Below are 22,338 nucleotides of genomic sequence, written 5' to 3' on the forward strand. Positions count from 1 at the left end.
AACTAATATGATAAATCAAGAAGTCAAAATCAATATCCGAATAACAATAGTCATGAAAGAACCACAACCCTAGAACGTGAAGTTTAACTCCACATAGACATGGTAGCCAAACAACAAATCATACAAAGAAACATAAAAATTACTAAGTTTGGTGGGAGAAAGATGAAACTTGATGAATTCCGGCCTCCACAGCTTTTTCGTGGCTTTTTCCCCCTTCCCAATATGTTAGATAACCTAAAAGAGGCGTTTTTAGCTTATATATTGCGTACAAAAGTCGTGGGCCAAAGCTCTCCTATTCCTAGTCCAATTCGGCTTCAGGGATTGATGCTAAGGTGGATGCGACGCATCCACCTTGTCCTCCATTTCAATTTTTGCCTGCGAAGGTGGATGCGACGCATCCACCTTGTCCTCTATTTCTCAGCTTTGCACGCGATGGCGGACGCGACGCATCCAGCCTTCTCTTCTACTTCCCAGTTTCGCACGCGATGGCGGACGCTATGGCCCAACTTCACTGCTAAGGTTGCATGCAGGATGATGTTTTCCTAGGTTGGATGCGACGCATCCAACCCTTCTTCCTCTGGCTAAACCACCTTTTCTTCATATTTTGCACTCCGAACACCTTAAATCGTCACACATAACTTAATTAGTCATCAAACCAATAATTACACCATGTTGGGTGTTTTAAAGATTAAATAACATCAAAAAGTGGTTAAAACATGGGCAAAGTAACATCAACACATATCGAAATATGCCAAACATCACTACCCCACACTTAAACCTTTGTTCGTCCTCGAACAAACCATCCTATAGTAGACGAAACAAAATTGAGCTCTTATCATTCAAAGCACACTGCACCTCTGACCGTGGTTATTTGCAACAATTAGGCTCTAGGCTATGCATCACATACCCTTCGCTTTACTTAAGCCATTCTTTTAAAAATATTCGAACAAAGACAACATGCTCACAACAATCCTAACCTCAAAAACCGACTCAATGTCACTATGCACTCATGGCTTGAACAACCAACATCATAGAGAAGTCTAATAACGTTACCTATCCCTCGTGAAACCATGTGCCCTCACAACAAAAGCAGAGAGAGTAGAATCAATCCACACATTCGAATCTCATGCTCACAAAGAAAATCGCTCACTCTCACAAAAGAAGTCACATGCATGTAGTTGGTACCATAGGCTTGCCCTTAATGTAAATCTCTACTAATGTAAGCTCGCTCGATCTAAAATCAATTAGGACTTTTTTCATGGTTGTAATGTGGGCTAAGGGACGGGTAGGATATATTTAAGGAATAGTGACTCACCCTCCTAAGCACTTTAACACATCATCAAATAACTTAAGCGCGAATTCTTCAACACCCTTTCAATTTCACCAATAATATCACTTCAAACAATATTTCCTCTTTTTTTTAAGCACTACTTTAATTCATACCCACTAGCAAGAACAAGACAACAATTTATTCATTTATATTTTTCTTTCTTCTTTTTTTTCCAGATTTTCTTTCTTTTTTTTTTCACTTTCCGCTAGTGGTGTATTATTTTACAAAATAAGTGCACCCTTCTTTCTTTCATTGGTTCCACTCAAAAGTCACCCCACACTTAGTCCCTTCTTACTTCTTTTAGCGCTCATCTAACAATTAAAGTGCTTTAAGAGGTAAAAGGATCAAAACAATGTCAATTAAGAATAAAAAGGGTATATGCTTGTAATGTGGGTACCAAATAAAAGGTCTACAGGCTCAAAAGGGTTAACTAGGGATAGATTTTATTTGTGATAAGCAATAAGCTCAAAAAGATCAAAGAAAGCCTAAAATCATTTTTCAAACCGAGCATCACCTAAAAATTTGCTTCAACTCACATACTGGGCAAGTTCTAGACACAAGTACACTACATGGACTACACAAAAACCTTACCACACATGGCACATGACTCATTAAGGACGGTCACATTCCGACTCTCAAACAATGCAAGTATTCACGGAGCAACGAGATATTAAGCATTAAGCGCAAAGTGAACACAAGTCAAGAAAATGAGAAATAGGCGCCACAAAACATGCTATCCATTTTAACAAGGCATCATCATTCTTCCTCCTTTTATTCCCTACATTCCTACTCTACTCTAAAAGAAAAAAACTACCCGGTTCAAACTACATCCCATGGAAAAGAACCGAGGCACAAAGAAAAACCACAGGGGATTATTACTACCTAAAGAAAGCTAAAAGACATATTTTGAATTTTTGTTTAGACTTTAATCCCTCAAGAAAACTGTCTAGGAGATCAATCGTCGGGAAAAGTCTAATTTTTCTACTTTTTCGTTTTTTTTTTTAAAATTTCTTTTTTTTTTCTTTTTTTTTTTTCACAAAAGCTACTACACTTAAGAATGAGTACTACAACTAAGCTAAAATAGCACAGAAACTCACCCCACACTTAGTCCCTTCTTACTTCTTTTAGCGCTCATCTAACAATTAAAGTGCTTTAAGAGGTAAAAGGATCAAAACAATGTCAATTAAGAATAAAAAGGGTATATGCTTGTAATGTGGGTACCAAATAAAAGGTCTACAGGCTCAAAAGGGTTAACTAGGGATAGATTTTATTTGTAATAAGCAATAAGCTCAAAAAGATCAAAGAAAGCCTAAAATCATTTTTCAAACCGAGCATCACCTAAAATTTTGCTTCAACTCACATACTGGGCAAGTTCTAGACACAAGTACACTACATGGACTACACAAAAACCTTACCACACATGGCACATGACTCATTAAGGACGGTCACATTCCGACTCTCAAACAATGTAAGTATTCACGGAGCAACGAGATATTAAGCATTAAGCGCAAAGTGAACACAAGTCAAGAAAATGAGAAATAGGCGCCACAAAACATGCTATCCATTTTAACAAGGCATCATCATTCTTCCTCCTTTTATTCCCTACATTCCTACTCTACTCTAAAAGAAAAAAACTACCCGGTTCAAACTACATCCCATGAAAAAGAATCGAGGCACAAAGAAAAACCACAGGGGATTATTACTACCTAAAGAAAGCTAAAAGACATATTTTGAATTTTTGTTTAGACTTTAATCCCTCAAGAAAACTGTCTAGGAGATCAATCGTCGGGAAAAGTCTAATCAATCGTCGGGAAAAGTCCAATTTTTCTAATTTTTCATTTTTTTTTTCCTTCACAAAAGCTACTACACTTAAGAATGAGTACTACAACTAAGCTAAAATAGCACAGAAACTTATCCAAACGATCTCCTCACCCCACACTTAAAATTTTGCAATGTCCTCAATGCACATTATAAATAATAAGAGGGTAAACGAGACTCCCTGGTAGGCCAAAGGCCGAAGCAATAGCGGCTCACGAGGTACTCAGACTTCCCCCAGGCATCGTCCTTTGTGTGGGCACCCCACACTTAGTCCTCACCATCTAGCTCGCTTTTGCACTCTTCTAATGGCTTTGCTTCCTATGCTCATAATCCTACAAAACAAAAATAAATACTACAAAATAATAAAAATAAAATAAAATAAAAAGTAAACAAAAATAAAAGAAAGCAGTAACGCTGGGTTGCCTCCCAACAAGCGCCTGATTTAACGTAGCGGCACGACGTGAACCACTTTTTGCCTCCACCTCGAACTTATGAATTGAGCCCCTAACATGGCATCCAGTTTGCGGCTATGCTCCAGTGGTGGGGCTACAAAGATAACCAGGCCAAGTAATAAATTTTTCACTCTACACTTCTCGGCCTTTAGATGAGGAATGTATTTTTTGCTTTTTGGCATGACAAATTCAAAAATATAGGCATCATGTTCCTCTTCCATTGACTCCTCCAAAGGCTTAGATGACTCGATTTCCATGTCATCATCCAAATACAATGTCGAAAAATATTTAGAATGAGGACCAACACGCCCCAACTTTAGAATTGTATTACTATTTATATCCTCATATGTGCACACATTAGAGTCTTCAAATATAACATTATCTGCTACCTCGCATGGCTCTAGTGTACTTTTCTCAACATGGGCATCATCAACAGAAATATGCTCGAATGATTGGCTCTCCACTTTTAGCTCCTCAATTTGGCGTATAAGCTCCTTTTCAGCTTCTGACAACTCATTACTATTTTGTTGGGCGATAGATGCAACAACCTTTGCATTTAATTTATCTTGCAAGTCGTGAATAGTAGTGACAAATTTATAGATCCCTTGTCCCAGTTTAGATCTTCCCTCTATAAAGTGTCTCATCCCATCAGTAAGTTCCTCATGTTGAGCTTCATATATTTCTAACTTTTCAGCCTGTTCTGCCAGCCAAGTTTGGCTCAAAATCTCCTCTTTTTCAAAAATTTTCTCTTGCTGGTACTCGCTCTCTTCATTCAATTCTTCCATATTGGCCTTCATTCTTGTGATTGCTGCCCTCATTCTTTTCATATCTTTTTTGAGTTCATCCTGTTGCTCTGCTACTTGCCTCAGAATATCCCTAATATATGCATCAGGCTCCATATCCTGCACTTCATTGCCCCTATCAAACTCAGAAATATCATTAGAAAGATCATAATAAGGGCTCAGAGAAGGATGAACAAAATTAGGACAACCATCCCAATGGCCATCTTGACCACCACACATATTATAAATATTCCACTCAAAGGATTGAGATTGTGCGCACAACTCGCTCCTGGGAACATTCTGACAATTTTTCCACCAGTGGGGTCCTCCACAATATGGACAAAGATCATCAAAATAAGAATAACCATCATTCGAACAATTTTTATTCCAAGATGCCATGCTAAAATAAATAAAAAATACTAACTAAAATAAAATAATAAAAAAAACATGAATAGATAAAAAAATGTCTAATCTAGAAAAATAGCAAATTTCTAAGTCCCCGGCAACGGCGCCAAAAACTTGTTGCGACCAAACACACTCACGCAAGTATACGCGGTCGTCAAGTAATAAAGTGACTAAAAGTCGGATGTCGAACCCACGAGGACTTATGATTAACTATTAACTAAATTAGACTATCCTAATTATCTAAACAAGAATTAAACCTAAAAATATTTGATTCTAAACTAATTAAATAAAAAAATATAAATAATGAACTTTGAACAGAGAAAGATCGGATTTTTATGATATCAATGTAATGAAAACGATCTAGGGTTATGGGCTATCTAACAATCCTATTGTATTCTTCAATTGAATTGACAGACTAATTTATCTAGCTTATTGGTTGACAGGGTTAATATTGCTCATAAGAATCTGTCGAGTTCTTACTCGCCTATTCAAGCTAACCTAACGCCTATATGTCTATGGAGTTAGAATCAACAAGAACGCATTTATAAATCCTGTAAATCAACCAAGCAAGGCAATTAGGTATATGTCTATCCTAACCACGAATCCGTTTCCCGATGCCCGAGTTCAAGAACTTGCCCTACTCAATCCTGTATGCAATATAGAATTCCCACTTTCGAGTTCAATTCTAGATTCGTAGATAATATTCAATTGGTGATCAAGCAATTAAATAATTAAGTGCAAGATTGAATAAATAAACTAATATGATAAATCAAGAAGTCAAAATCAATATCCGAATAACAATAGTCATGAAAGAACCACAACCCTAGAACGTGAAGTTTAACTCCACATAGACATGGTAGCCAAACAACAAATCATACAAAGAAACATAAAAATTACTAAGTTTGGTGGGAGAAAGATGAAACTTGATGAATTCCGGCCTCCACAGCTTTTTCGTGGCTTTTTCCCCTTCCCAATATGTTAGATAACCTAAAATAGGCGTTTTTAGCTTATATATTGCGTACAAAAGTCGTGGGCCAAAGCTCTCCTATTCCTAGTCCAATTCGGCTTCAGGGATTGATGCTAAGGTGGATGCGACGCATCCACCTTATCCTCCATTTCAATTTTTGCCTGCGAAGGTGGATGCGACGCATCCACCTTGTCCTCTATTTCTCAGCTTTGCACGCGATGGCGGACGCGACGCATCCAGCCTTCTCTTCTACTTTCCAGTTTCGCACGCGATGGCGGACGCTATGGCCCAACTTCACTGCTAAGGTTGCATGCAGGATGATGTTTTCCTAGGTTGGATGCGACGCATCCAACCCTTCTTCCTCTGGCTAAACCACCTTTTCTTCATATTTTGCACTCCGAACACCTTAAATCGTCACACATAACTTAATTAGTCATCAAACCAATAATTACACCATGTTGGGTGTTTTAAAGATTAAATAACATCAAAAAGTGGTTAAAACATGGGCAAAGTAACATCAACACATATCGAAATATGCCAAACATCAGTTATCATCAGTAAAGCATTTGTGTGCTCTACATTACAATCATTTTCCTTAAGCAGGAAACAACTAATCATCCAATAAAAGGAGCAATACAAGGAATTAATAATGTTATGATCCAACATCACCGATTTACTAGCACCAATCTCTAAAGACGAATTTGAATGAGTTTCTGCGATGTATATAATAAGAAACATAAAATACAAGAGAAGTTATTGGTTATCCTTTAGAATCATATTGAACTTAAAACATATGGTATCTTTTCATTATATGTTAAACTTTTGGAGAAGGTAACCTTTTAGAATGTACAAAATAAGATCTATCTTTGGGAGAGTCCAATCAGGTCATAAGGTAGGATAGAGGAACTGAATTACACCAGGGCATAGCTTCAGCATGAGAATTTGGTGATATATCAATGTGAACTGTACATGCAGTAGAACAATACTTCTGCAACGCCACCTGAAGCTAACTTCCTAAAATCAGAGAATGAATGAACACAAGTTTGAGTCTACTTCTGTGCCTAAGGAAAAATTATAAGTACTGCAATTAAAAAAAATTAAATAATGCATTATCTACTTTGGATGTCTAAAATTTTGTCCCCTAATTAAAGTGTAGGACTTTTTATAGCAAAAGAACATTTGCTGATGTAGAAGGGAATGGTTATATAATGTGGACATCATGATATCAATTGAACACAGACAAAGCACTAACAATCAGTGTTATTAAAGGCTCATTCAAGTTGCGCTTATGCTTTGAAGCTTAGTTAAAGACAGGTTGTGCATTTTTTCTTCATTAATGCTTTTCTTTGTTCAGAATCACGCTTAAATTCCGCGATTTGCGCTTAAAGGCCCGACAGATTCAGCCTTTAACTGCGACTTACTTTTGACTATTTTTTTTATGGAGACTAGGCATTTCATTAATTACCAAGTGAAACAATACAAAACCGGCTAGACCAAAGCTCAGACTCTTGCTCCTAGAAACTGACCAGTCCAACTATAAAGACTAAACTGAGTGTATGAAATCTTGAAGCACACCTCCTAGGGAGAGTTTCTTCAAAGTTTCCATACTCAGACTAACAATTAAAAATCCTATTACATCATACAGACTAGTGGAAATATAACTTTTGAAGTAGACACCTAACTGTCTCTGATGTTCTCACATTGCAAATGCATGCTATGCAACTTGCAAACTATGTAGCACAGACTCTTTAAAATATTGCGCACTCGTGTCGGATTCTCCAGAAATATGCTATTTTTGGAGGATGTATTTTTGTAGGATCCAACACGCAACCGATGATGTTTTCGGAGAGTCCAAGCAACATAGCTTGCAAATAACTTTGATTACTTCGCTAACTATGCAGATTGTTGACATTATTACACTAAATATACCCTTGCAAATAGCTGTTGAAAAATAGTTTCATATAGTTTCTCCATTTGAAATTGGACGTCATATATTCCTTTTTTTCCCCCACCAAACTAAGCCCTCGTTTTCTATTACAGCCAAAGATGAAATGACTTCCTCTTTAACTACCCCAACAAAGTAAAATTAACTAAAAGTAATGATAATTTTTCACTTTGGCACCCACTTCACCAATTTAAGATTTTGTTGTGTGACAACATTGACAAGAGTGGGTTGTTCTAGTGGTGAGCACCCTCCACTTCCAACCAAGAGGTTGTGAGTTCGAGTCACCCCAAGAGCAAAGTGTGAAGTTCTTGGAGGGAGGGAGCCGAAAGTCTATCGGAAACAGCCTCTCTACCCTATGGTAGGGGTAAGGTTTGCGTACACATTACCCTCGCCAGACCCCCACTAATGAGATTATACTGGTTGTTGTTGTGTGGCAACGTTTTATGCTTAAAATCCTATATAGTCAGCCTATGGTTTTTAATTGGAAAAGAAGGAAGCAATACTTCATTTATTGATGAGCTCATTTAATCTGTGAAATTGTGGCCATCACTTTTAATAACATGAATATATGTTTGTTACAGTATTAGGGATACTGCAAAACATGGATCCTATTCTGCAGGGATACAGTAATTTCACCCTCCCTGCACATCCCAATCTTGATAAAACACCAATAATGACCTTCATTAGTACCTTAAACTTCTATCAAGAAAATATTTTAACCAAACATTTGAATTACAAGTAACACTGAATTTATAAGACTATTATACAAGCAGAAAACAAAAGTAAGAGGATACATTCTGTATCTACAGGGGTAACAACAACAACAACAACAACAACAACAACAACAACAACAACAACAAACCTGGTGAAATTCTATAAGGTGGGTCTGGGGAGAGTAAAGTACACGCAGACCTTACCCCTACCTTATGATGGTATAGATGTTGTTTCCGAAAGACTCTCGGCTCAAGAACGATGAAAATAAAAGAATAAACAAATAATAGTAACAATACGGTAATAAGACACGGAAGCAAATGGTGCAACGTGCAATAACAAAGATCTAAGAATACGACACTACAAGAATAGAGCCAATCCTACTAGAAATAATGATATATCGTGTAATAGCAAGGGGCTAGGAATAGGAAAATACAAGACTAGAACTAATACAGTAATACTACTGAAAAGACTAGGTGAAACTCTAGACTGCCTGTCATCCCACAACCCTAATTCTCGACATCTACATCATCCTATCGAGTGGCATGTCATCGGTAAGCTGAAGTAGAGTCATTACTACCTAATCACCTCACCCCACTATTTCTTAGGCCTCCCTCTACCTCTCCTCTGACCCGTCATGATCAACCTCTCATACCTCCCAACCGGAGCGTCAGAATCTCTCCTCTTCACATCTCCAAACCATCTCAATCTTGACTCCCGCAACTTATCTTCCATAGGAGCCACGCCAACCTTGTCCCTAATATATTCATTCCTATTCTTGTCTTTTGTGGTATGCCCACACATCCATCTCAATATCCTCATTTCCGCTTTTTTCAATTTCTGGACATGAGATTTCTTGACTGGCCAACACTCGACTCCATACAACATAGTCGGTCTAACTACCACTTTGTAGAACTTTGCCCTTATGTCTAGGTGGCACGTTCTAGTCATACAAAACACCAGAAACGAGCTTCCATTTCCTTGCAAGGTTTTTAACGAGACAACCAAAATGCGTATTGTTAGATATGTGTATTCTTTTTCGTTCATTAGAATTTTTTTCCCAGTGGGTTTTATTTTAGTTAAGGTTTTAACGATTCACATTATCTGTTGAATAGACATTCAAGGGGGAGTGTTATAAATAGAGTTGTATTTAAGGTGAATGTCTATATTTTAGAGAGATTTTAGGGATTATTACTTGGTGGCTAAGTCACTCTTTCCCTATAAATAGAGGGGTTCTATTCTATTATAATTCATCCCAAATCAATAAGAATTATGTCTCTCTACTTTTCTCTGCAATACTTTTCTTTTTCTTTTATTGTTTTATAACAGAAACCAAATAATCTAGAATAGTACATGGACCTTTTATCTTACTTGATTACCTACATTTTTAGTAGATAAAAATAAGTATTTGCAATTCAACCTTTCAAATGTACCGATAAGATTTGAGCTTTAAAACTTATTGATATATAAATAAATAATGCCTTGTATATATGATGAAACTGAAAAATTTGTGCATGACATATACATTAAAATAGAAAAGGCATGGCTTGAATCCAGAAAGAGTAATCGACCCTGAAAAGACAATTAAGCCAAAACGCAATTGTGTGATATTCTTAATCTTATGGATGGAGGACATAGAGAAGATAAAGTTGATAAAAAAAAAGTATTGCTTCCAACATCGTCTATTGGAGCAATAAAATTTCATAAGCTAAGGGAGGTACACTAAGTTTAATAGATGGATAAAAGGTTCTAAGGTTATGCGAGAATGCTAGCAGTTGATATATTTAAAATTCTAATCTATAACAATTAAATGTTTTTCAACTATGTACGCATCACTATTTTTGGTTTACGGCCAGACTAAAAGTGCTCAAGTTTTAGCTTCCGTTTGGCAATAGATTTTGGATTCATATTTTCAAAAAAAAATTAAAAATATTATTTGTTTATGAAATATGATCATGTTTTGGGAAAAAAATTTCAAGTTTCCAAAAACTGGTTTAGGGCAATTTTTGGGTGAAAATTTTTCTTCCACTCACAACATCAACGTTTCTTCAAATAAAATGCATGTCCAAACATAACTTCAACTTCCAAAAATTATTTTTCAACACAACTTCAAAAACTTTTTTTTGTAAGTTTCAATCAAATATATGTCCAAACGCTAGCTTACAAATAACAACACACTCATTATTATCCCACACTGTGCAAACGCTAGCTTACAAACTTGGAGAAAGCTAGCTTGCAAACTTGGAGAATAAATAGTGCTCAGGGTTATACTTGGAGGACAAAGTTTAGCCTATCCTCAAAGATAAGGGTTAATTTTGGCTAAAAATTCCACTTTTTTGCATGGACATTTTATACGAATTCACTTTATCTAAGTCGAGACTCAGAAGAAAAATGATCGATGCAGGAGATTGCATCTCTAGTCGAGGTATAGTTCGATATTAGAGATAGATTGCATGGCAAGCAGAGGTCAAAAGAGTAACTCAAGAAAACACATGCAACTCTGCCAAGATAAGTCCTGTATGTTAATCACATTACATTCACCTAACCTAGACCACCTCCATTCTCATTTCATTGACATCAACTCGACAATACCAAAAGCCACTATATTACACACACAAAATGTCGGAATGATTAAATATCATGTTTGTTGCATTTGCTTCTTCAGACCTCCAAGAGGACCATAACCCTTCTCCTCTACCTTTCGCATATGACAACTACAGCTACTGATGTTAAGATTAGAACCACATTTTAGGCATAGACCTTTGCACTTGGAATCACAGACAGCATTAATGGTGATTTCTATGTGCACCAGATCTCTAATTTGTTTTGAAATGTCGATAACTTTTTCTTCAGGAGGAAAATGCAGCTGGTCTTCTAAATCGATCCAAGCATCATCGTCCTCCATTTCCTCTTCGCCGTGTCCAAAACTTTTGAATTTGTCCTCCCCAAACATTACGCCCATATGTGTCTCTGGTTCCTTAATAGGTTCCTCACTGAGTAGGAGTGAAAAGTTTGAAAAGATACTTTCTGCAGCTGGTTCACCGCACCTTCACAAATACAATATTCACCATGAGCTAAATGACCAATATTTCTGCTTTGAAGTGAAAGGAAAGCGAAATTTGACAACAAACAAATACTGAGCATTAGAATTAGAGGTTATGTATATGTGCAAGACAAGAATTTTTATTTTCTGAACCATTTTTTAAGGCACGAAGATAATCTAAACGGTACCCAATCACTTTCAACGATAATAGGGAAGACCTGTTTTAAAGTGCACATTCCATTGAGTTACAGGACAAGTAAATGTCCTATGAAGAAAATCTTATATCCTCTTTTGTCCCCTCTTGAGCAATCTTTTAGTTCTGGATTAAATGGGTCTGTTTCGTCCAATCTAGTCAGTAGTCACCACTTGACCACCTTATGCAGATGTAAAACTAGGTACTAACTTCTTTTACAATCTCTAGGTAACACAAGTTATTTCATAATTTCCAGCCTAGTCATCATCAGAGACTCTTTTTTTTCCATTTTTTTAGGTGACCGAGAAATTCCTGAGAGCCATTGGCGGGTCCGTCCCTCTCCACTTAAATACCAAGCATATCAATGGCAGGGTTCGAACCAGTGACGTGCGCCGAACCTGCATATCTCACGTTGCTCTCTTACCACAAACCAAAGCCATGGGGGCTTCAAGGCTGGTCATCATCAGAGAATCTCATGAGGCATTCCTTCCAACTTGATGTACTTCGGACCTTTTTGGCTTCCACCGTGGCCAGTATTATTAGAAATCCTATACTTTGAAAGTCATTCATCAAACCATTTATGTGTCCTTATGTATTGGCAGAAGAAGTGCTAAATAAACTTAGGAAGAAGGAACCAAAAATCATGAATATATATTGATTTCAAAGGCATTCACTTTAACTCAAGAAACAGTCGGAACTCAAGAAAAAGGATAAAACCGCATGCAGGTGTCATCAAAGCTAATAAAGTTACAGAACTCACCCTTCTTTTTATTACAATCATGTCGATGAAAATCGTTAAGCCTGTGTTTCATCCTCTATCTAAAGAAGGAAAAATTGGTCCATTGATCACCAAGATTGGAACTCATGACCATCTTAACATCCCCATATTATTATTATGATTTACTATTTTTGCCTATTATTGCCGGAAGTTCACCTATTAAATTTATGACAGTCCAGTAAACTTAGAAAATATTTCGCCTCCTAGAAATATTTCGCCTCCTACTGCTTCAAGCTTATTTCTGGTCCCAACTCTCTATGGAACTTGACTTTAACTGCAAACTTCGGATAGTCCAATAAACTTTAAGAAACTAAGTTGAGAAGTATGAGACCTCCCACTCATGTAAGTTACAACCATTTTATTTCAGAAAGCAATTTTGCACTATTCAACTTGTTATCAGTCCTTCTAAGAACTGGAGCACTTATATTTGCTACAGAAATGGTTGATTAGCAAAATATACAAGAAGATACTTACATCAACAACTTTAGAAGCACATAAAATGTGTTAGGATTTTGATTTTACTGTGGCATAGATCTTAGAAGTGCAATATTTACTCTCATACAAATATTCATATAAGGGTGGAACCAGAACTTCATGCAAGGGATTCAAAAAATACTAGAACGTTACAGCTAGATTTGAACCTATGTCCTAAAACAATTTTTGAACCCCCTTTTGCCACTGCACCAGAATCTTTGCTTATGTCAAGGGGACTAACAGTTTATATACAACCAAAACAGTTCGTTTTGCCCTATTTTTCTAGCAAAAGGGATTGAATTGAACCCCCTTGCCTGAAATTAGCTACGCCCCTGTTAGGTATAGAATAACAACAACAACCCAGTACAATCCCACTAGTGGGGTCTGGGGAGGGTAGGTGTACGCAGAGCTTACCCCTACCCTGGGGTAGAGAGGCTGTTTCCGATAGACCCTCGGCTCCCTCCATCCAAGAACTCCCCACCTTGCTCTTGGAATGACTCGAACTCATAAACTCTTGGTTGGAAGTGGAGGGTGCTTACCACTAGAGCAACTTAGGTATAGAATAAACTCAAAAATTACATCAAATAACTGAAGCAACATGAAAGAGAATATGAAAGTTTACTACCTGAAAAATTAACTGTAAAACTACAGAAGCATAAACAAATGCAGTACCTGTTGCAACCAAGTGAGAGGACTGTCCTGATGATTCCATCAAGCCTCAACTTTTGCTTCTTCCTTGTCACATCAAGGGAAATCAATACGGGAGTTCCATCAGGATAATCTTTGACATCTTTGGTCACCCGAAGTCCCATTACCGAAGCCCGAGACCTCGAAACCCTTGTGGAGAGCTTGCCCAAACCCAGCCTTTCTAAAGTGGTGCAATACTCCAAATGTGTAACTGAAGAATTTCTTTTATACACAACCGCCCCTTCCCACGGCGACCCCTCATCTTCTTGTATGTCACCTTGCTCCTCATCCTCCCAATCAAAATCGGGATAGGTTTCCTCTAAAAGTAAATTACTTTTCTGGTTTCTAATTACAAACTTTGAGCTAGTAAGCGAGTACTTCCTAAATCTAACATTCCCTAGTCCACTAGCAGCAATATGACCGTAAGAGATGTTACAGTAACCCAAATGGACATTTGGGTGCAAATTGACCTTCTTTATGTGGTTTACATTTTGTAGTTTATATGGAATAGCACATGAAGGGGAAAAGGATGACGAACATACAAGAGGCATTTCCAACAAAGTAGAATAGAGAGTTCTTCAGAGATACAAGCTAACAAAGCAAAAGCATCTGCAAGAGAACAAAAAATATAGAACAATTACATGAAAGCGGCAAAACAATTAACTACCTATTTATTGAAAGATGGATAAACTTAAAACCCCTAAAACCCAGTTGCTATCTGACAAAGAAGTAGAAAAAGATTAGGAAATTTGAAGCAAATACAAAAGGAAAAAGAAGAAATTTAAGGCGAGGACAGCGATTGATTTGTTTGTGGCAGAGGGAATAGAGAGCTGTTGTTACGCTTGCTGCGGCTTCACATTCCTTATCCAAATGAAGTTTTGAGTTTCAGCTGTCTACTATGTATGAAAAATGGAACGAAAAGTTGTGACGCTGGGTGGCAGTTTTGGCTTAATACATATTTAATCCCCCACTTAAGGAAAAGGGCCACAGAAATGCCCTCAAACTGTGAGATATAGAACAATTATGCCCCTCGTTTGAACTTGACCCCAAATATACTTTTCTTTTTTGTTGAACCGACATATATATCACTAGTAAATTTACGAGTCCGGAACCAAAATAATATATTTTTGAATTCAAAGAACAAAAATATGTGAAAAATATACATAGTGACCAAAATATATATAGCGTCGTTTTAAAAGACGTTATATCTTAACGGTCGTTTGGCCAGTTAGGTATAGCGTCTTTTAAAACGACGCTATATATATTTTGGTTTAAGCGGGAACTAGAGCGTCTTTTGTTAAAACACTATATATATAGCGTCTTAACAAAAGATGTTATACATATAAATATACATCGTCTCCTTCCCTTCCCCAAAACAGAATCGTCGAGCCTCCCCCCCAAAACCCCCCAAAAAAATTAAAAATCTAAACATCCTCCATTTTTAATACAAAATAAATTGTGTGGAGCCCACCCGTCCCACAAAAGTAAAGATTCTCGGTCCCACGTGCTAGTTAAGGCGTTATCTTGGACATTGTTGCTTGTTTCGGATCTAAATCACAAAATCTTCGACTTTCTAAAAACCTTAAATTGAGGTATTCCGACTTAGTTTTGGTTAAAACTTGTATAAAAAATGCATATTAGTTATTTTTTATGTGCTCTATGTTATTTTGTGATTGTTTTGCGATTTAACTAATTTGTTATTTGTTATCCGGACTATAGTTTTAGTGTGCTAAAAAAATTCGTAAAATAGAGAAATTGTTATTAGTTGTTAAAAAAATATTAATTAGTTACTTTTTACTGTGGTATATGTATTTTCGTGATTGTTTTGTGTTTAAATTAATTTGTTATTTTTATCCGGTTTAGATTATTTATTTGCTAAAAGACTAGTAAACTAGATAAATTATTACTTTAGTTCCCTGTAGTGGTATCTTGTGGCCTAATGTAGTGCTCGTATTTATAATGTAGTGACCTTTTAGCTTAGTAAAATATAGTGTCCTTTAGCGTAGTATCCTTGTAGTTATAGAAATTAATAATTTAAGTATTTCTTATTCCCAAAAATACGTCAAAAAGCTGACAGTTCAAATACAAACTATCTCCAATTATAGTCAACAAACGTAAGAACATAAGAATTTAGGATATATTGGTGCTTCTGGGCCTCAAATATTGTGTCCGGAACCAAAATGTGAATATTTAATAATTAAATCTTGTATAGTTATGAAAATTAAATATTTAATTTTAGTATAGTAAAAAATAAGTCAGTAACAAACAAACAAACATATAAAATAATAAAACCAGCATATTAAATAATAAAACTAACATATTAAATAATAAAACTAACATATACAATAATAAACTAACATATAAAATAACAAACTTGTTGAGTGAAAAATTGAAAAACATTTCTCATCATGAACATAAGAATTCAGGATACATTGGTGCTACTGGGCCTCAAATATTGTGTCCGGAACCAAAATGGAAATATTTAATAATTAAATCATGTATAGTAAAAAATAGGTGAATAACTAACAAACATATAAAATAATAAAACTAACATATTAACATAACATATAAAATATAAAATTATAATATTAAAAATGTATCAACCTAATCAACAATATAGTAAAAATATCAAATAAAATTTAATATTCAAGGTATTACAATATATTTAAGCAATGGAAAAGAAAAATAATGTAATTAATTTTGTTAAATTTACAGTAGTCGTCATGGAGGTTCCGCCTTTGCATCCGGGACCTGCCTCTAGCTACTATTGCTACAGGCCGAGCATGGGTCTTCCTACATATGGGAGGGGCAGTTATTAGCCCAGACTTTACGTTCTAGGAGAGTAGACGATATGTGGGACTTTCTTAAGACCCGCCAGCTCCATCCCCGTATAGTCAGACGCCTGCAAAATACGGGTTTCTATAGGATCATTGAGATCGGCCGGCTGCAGCTGGATTGGTCGTTGATCACGGCTTTGATAGAGCGGTGGCGACCAGAGACGCACACATTCCATTTTCCCATTGGCGAGGCCATTATCACGCTGCAGGACGTGGAGATCCTGTATGGGTTGCCAGTTGATGGACTTCATGTTGCTTTGCCGCATGCCATGAGAGAGTATACGGGAGATCGGTACCTAGAGACGTTGCATCGGCTCACCGGTTTCCGGCCAGAGGATGAGGGTGTATTGATTGGGGCTAGTCGTCTTGCGTTGACGCCCGTCCGGCTGCATTTGGAGGCCATGCATAATGACATTACTCATGATACACCAGATCTCCATATTAACCGGTACACGAGGTTACTGCTGCTGCTTATGTTTGGAGGTGTATTGTTCCTGAATACTTCGAGAAACCTAGTCAGCTTGAGATTTCTTCATCATCTTGAGCGGCTAGATGATTTACATCAGTACAACTGGGGTGTTGTTGTTCTTAGTTACTTGTACAGGCAGATGTGTCGGGCATGCATGGGCACCCAGCGAGACGTTGCAGGATTTATGTCGTTGCTGCAGGTGAAAACATAGTCAATTACTCTCTTCATTATAACATACATCATAAAAATATACCTTAAAGTTTACGTCCAAATTGTATATTAGGTTTGGGCCTGGGAGTAGTTCCTGCAGTTTCAGCCACCTCTACCACCCATAGCTCAGGATGCACCACCTCCATTATTTCTCCCTTTGGCTAGGAGGTGAGTTGATAGGCGGGGATACGAACGCGAGTATAAGGCTCGACATAATCTCCCCTATTGCAGAGATTTATTGGATTTACTGGAGAACGCGCAGGTAATTCTATACTTAAGTTTACTTGGCATGGATTTATATGTATTACGTATACTCACGGTTCCTATTTTTACGTAATAGTTCATTTAGAGGCCATACAGCGACGAGCTAATAGCTAGTTTGCCCGATTATTGCTCGACCGGACGACTTATCTGGAGCTCTTCCGTCCCGTTGATGTGTCTCGATATTGTCGAGCATCATGCCACCGAGCGAGTCCTTCGCCAGTTTGGTCGACCGCAGCTTGTACCTCCACCGTCCGCTTAGCTTATGACATATTACCAGCGGGATAATCGTTCGAGGGTTGACCAGACATATGAGGCATGGCTAGAGTTGCAGATCGAGACTTGGGACCAGCGGAGTGACCTGATTCCGCCACCCCCTCCACCCGATCTTATGGATGGTGAGCATGCGTATATGGGCCGGTACTGTAGCATTACCCGACTTTTCATCGGGAATCCCGTTCATCAAGCTGACGGTCGGTTCGTTCCATACACCGGGAGGCATGAGGCGCTGGTATGTTATTTGGTATACTTAGTTATAACGTTAACATTACTATTTCACAATTAATATTTTACATGTTGTGTAGGTTATTGGCCTACATCTTTTCCATCAGTTAGGGCTGCAGATGCAGCAGCATACCGGCGAGGGAGCGGCCGCTTTGCATGACTATGGCCGGGGGGTTACAGATTTGGCTGCCCAGACATTGCAGCGAGCCCGGGATGATGAGCACTTAGGACACGAGGTTGATTATATGGCGCCAGAGCAGTACCATTGTGGGCTAGCAGTCCAACATGCACGTGGTCGACATGGAAGGGGTGTCCCACGAGGCAGGAGTGTCCCACGAGGTAGGGGTGTCCCACGAGGTCGTGGGGGTCGGCGAGGAGGTGGTCCCCAGCAAAGGGGCGTTGAGGCACCTATTGAGGATGTTGGAGTTGATCAGCCGGGTGACCACCCTGAGCCACAGTCATCTCCTACTGATATTCCATCATTTAGCCTGGGGGTTACTTCAGGGACTTCGCAGGTGACCCCGTCAGCTCCATTGTTGATCGCGGGCACGACCTTTATCTCACATGACTGGGATACGTATTTTCCTGACCCTCCAGAGGCATCGACTGTTGCTGTTGTTCGTCCGCTACGAGATGTAGATAGTGGGTGCCAACTGAGTTATGGCTCATCATCGAGGGATGCTGAGGATCTTTTACAGGATTTGATTAGTTTGTATTACTATTATTTATATTTGTGTTTATATCATTGATTAGTCATAAATATCTAAAGACTGTATTTTTTTGGAGCCATCTTCCTCGCCTGTCACGGACAGACCTGAGACAGATGATTATATTGAGGAGGCCGCTGAGACCATGGTAAGACATTTTAATTTATTTTAGCTAACACGTACATTACTAATATATATTTCATATACTAAAATATCTCATTATTTTGTAGGTTATTGCTGGATCGACGACCCTTTCTACCGAGCGTGCCAGCCTTACTGACGATCATGATGCAGCGCATCCTCCGATAAAGAGACGACGTGATGAGAATGATTCTGATAGTGTAGCCGGGCGGGATGGGATGCGCCTCAGGCCAGCGGCTGCTTTAAAGCATAAAGGTTGTAGGACACATTGATCTTTTTTGATTTTATGTACATATGACAATCAGTAAATAATAGCAACTTTATCTATGGTTTAGCATTATATGCGCCTTATGTTATTATTTCTCGGTTTCTTTGTTATTTTAATACTAAAACTGGGCAAAACAAACATAGCAATTTAACATAATTTAAATTCGATACAACTAATAAAAATACATGACATGGAAAATATAAAGATAAAATACCACACTCAACACATACATGTGTTTGTTTAGTCACTACCGCCCATTACCCTCTACTCCAACCACTTAAATTTCTCTTCCATTTTATTTTTTCTTCTTCCGTCTCTTTTAGTTTCTCCTGCAGTGCCGCAATTTCTTGTTGCATTTCAGAGATTTGGCATTGGTAATCAGCGTTCATATTCCAAACATACTACAAAATTAATTTGTAGTATTCCTGGTTAATGGGTTCATCATACCATTCCTCAAACATACAATGATTTTCGTCATTGCCTCCAAACCTGTATAGATACATCCAGTATCTACGCCCAATATTACCATCGGACCAACATGCCTTCATAATCGCACGTTTACCATAATAGCACCTTGGTTGGTTATTGCTTCCAGACATTTGTTAATGCAAGAAAAATAAAAAAATTTATGAAAAATTTTGCTATTTGTTTTGGTTAAGCGCAGATAATAACTAAAATGCTCTAGTCATTTATAGGTAAAAGAAAACACATAACGTGGTATGTAACCGCGCTATGCTTCGCGTGCTAATGATTCTTTACGGTACAATAATACTTTTCCAGAAGACAGCTTTTTCAGAATGGCAGCTTTATCATGTTGACAAGACAATACAAATAACGTGGTATGTAACTGCGCTATGCTTCGCGTGCTAATGATTCTTTACGGTACAATAAGAAAGCTTCATAAACTGAACCAAGCCATATGTATTTGAAAGACCTTTTGAATAAATATTAAAACATCCATTAAAAAAATGCCACTACGTGTATTAATGTTAAATATAAAAAAGATTGTTTTGAAGGTTTTTTTTAAATGGGTTTATGTTAGATTGTTATATTGAAGTATTAATGTTAAATATCAAAAAGATTTAACAGCAATGGAAACATAATTTTATTTCATACATTCTGCAAGATAAACAAGTACATACACATATTACAACTACATAACGGAATAAAAACACTATGTGTATCCTTGATTATTGGGCACATTAGATGAACTTCCACCAGGAGTAGGATTACCACCGACACACAAATCAGCTGAAGGACATTTACGACGGTCGTGTCCTGTTTGCGAGTATATGCCACATTTACGCGCATAAACGGTATCACCAACATCTATTTGGTTCCGTATACGTGTTCTTTGTTGCACTTGTAGCTTATGCAAATACTCCTTGTTACACACCATTTTAAATGATTCCGGCAACCAATAATGCTTAGCACCCACTGGCTGCAACTGCCCACTATAGGTGTTTAAGTATGCAGCAACACTATATTTCTTATCAACGTACCGGGTTATCGCGAAACCTGTATGTTGAAAGAACTTCATGGCATGTGAGTATGACATATGGTAGATGGACCATTTCCCACAAGAACACAACCTGCTGGCTTCATTTATAGTGTGTGTATTATTCCCCCAATTTTGATGGATAGCGGTGCGAACTTCAAAAATATTTCGCTCGTTGGAATACTATAAAAATGAATGCCAATGTGCTCGCCTCCTGTATTTCTCAAATCTTTTCATTGGTATTGGCATAAATTCAACACCCATCTACATCAATTCTGATGCACCTCTATGCCTTTCAACAAACCTCTCCGCCATCTATTTGAATGACATCCGCACCATGGCAGTGGTAGGCAATCCACATGCAGACTTCAATAACCCGTTGAAAGACTATAACACATTTGTAGTCAGGGTTCCCCATCGTCTGTCACCATCCGCATGCAATGTCCAATTGTCAAGCTCATGTTGCATCAACCAATGATAAGCTCTTTCGTCTTCCTGCCTGATAGATTCCATGCGCCTCCTGAATTTGCACTCCTGGTGATCAGTTGTAGCCATCCACATTAAATCATGCAAGTCCTTGTTGGGATGTGCCTTCTGGAAATTGGCCTTCAGGTGCCTCATACAGTAACGGTGGTATGCATACGGTTCCTGCCATTCAGGCAAATGCTGTACAGAACTTAAAATACCGCCATACCGATAAGATATTAGACAAATACCTGAATGTTGTTTGACAAAGTGCTCCTTCAAGTGGTTCAAAAATAGCGTCCATGTCTCTTGGCTTTCATTGGCACAAATAGCAAATGCTAGGGGAAATATTTCTCCATTAGCATTTACTGCAACGGCGATCAACGGCTTAATATCATACTTTCCATAGACATGAGTGTCGTCTATGGATATTACCGGCCGGCAATGCACAAAACCATCAATTGCTGGTTTGAAGGCCCAGAACACGTATCTGAATATATATTCCGGTATTCCCGGACTCTGCTCAAGCTTCCATTCAACAACAGTCCCGGGATTAAAGTGTTGCAATGCGGCCACGTACCTGGGTAAAGATGCAAATGACTTATCCCAGTTACCGTAAACAATTTCAAACGCACGTTTGCGCCTCAGAAATGCCTTTCTTTTGGTAATGGTACACCCATATTCCTGGTAGACAGATGTAATATTCACTCTTTGATCTTGTACCTTATGGAGGCTTCAATGTGTGGAATCAAGATAAGAGAAATCAAGTCAACATCCAAGTTAAAGTAATTTCCGCTGAATGTGTCCATTTCACAATTGTGGGTACCAATGTATTTACCCACAACCCACATATTTGTTTTCTTCTTCCTCACACGCAGCATCTAATTATAACCCGTAAACCATCTACGGCAAACAACCTTATATACATTCGGAGATGACTCCCATACCATCATCTCACAGCACTCTTTTATGCTGTATATTTTCACCGCCCTGATTAGGCGCGCCTTATCAGGAAAAAGCATTCCCTTTGACAGCACTGTTGGTCTAGATTCATCCCATATTGCTGATCGAATTTCATCAATATCCCTTGTGAGGGCATCCATATTTGGCATACTTGGCAAATGATCAAGGTAGGGAATATGCCTCGAATGAAACGACATGTAGGACTCGTATACTTTTGGTCTAACGGGAGGTGAAGCATGATCCCTCGTCAAATCAGGTTCGACATTTATTTCCTCCTTAATATCACCCTCGTCAGGGAAGGGTGTGTCATCTCTAGACTCATCGGCATTATTGTCATAATCACTATTCTCTTCCTGACTCTGCGCATCTACCAGATCCCGATTAAATATGCCGTCTTCGGGAAATTGAGTAAGGACATGACCATCAAGTT

At 37.9% G+C, this 22,338-nt stretch overlaps 1 protein-coding gene across 1 annotated transcript; it reads right to left on the reverse strand.

Annotated features, from left to right (window-relative positions):
• Positions 1-10,886: 10,886 nt before the first annotated feature.
• LOC104088904 (large ribosomal RNA subunit accumulation protein YCED homolog 1, chloroplastic) lies at positions 10,887-14,531 on the reverse strand. The gene is made up of 3 exons (XM_033654175.2): positions 14,426-14,531; positions 13,571-14,194; positions 10,887-11,457 (listed from the first exon to the last, which is right to left on the reverse strand). The coding sequence occupies exons 2-3, from the start codon at positions 14,134-14,136 to the stop codon at positions 11,049-11,051; spliced, it is 975 nt and encodes a 324-aa protein (XP_033510066.1). The 5' UTR covers positions 14,137-14,194; positions 14,426-14,531; the 3' UTR covers positions 10,887-11,048.
• Between the last annotated feature and the right edge of the window lie 7,807 nt (positions 14,532-22,338).

Source organism: Nicotiana tomentosiformis, chromosome 4 (assembly GCF_000390325.3).
Source record: "Nicotiana tomentosiformis chromosome 4, ASM39032v3, whole genome shotgun sequence".
NCBI lineage: Eukaryota > Viridiplantae > Streptophyta > Magnoliopsida > Solanales > Solanaceae > Nicotiana > Nicotiana tomentosiformis.

Excerpts from the sequence above, each read along its gene's own strand:
- LOC104088904 (XM_033654175.2), bottom strand. The coding sequence starts at position 14,136 with ATGCCTCTTGTATGTTCGTCATCCTTTTCCCCTTCATGTGCTATTCCA. Across the intron at positions 11,458-13,570 it reads CTCTCACTTGGTTGCAACAG|GTGCGGTGAACCAGCTGCAG; the intron begins GTACTGCATTTG and ends GTATTTGTGAAG.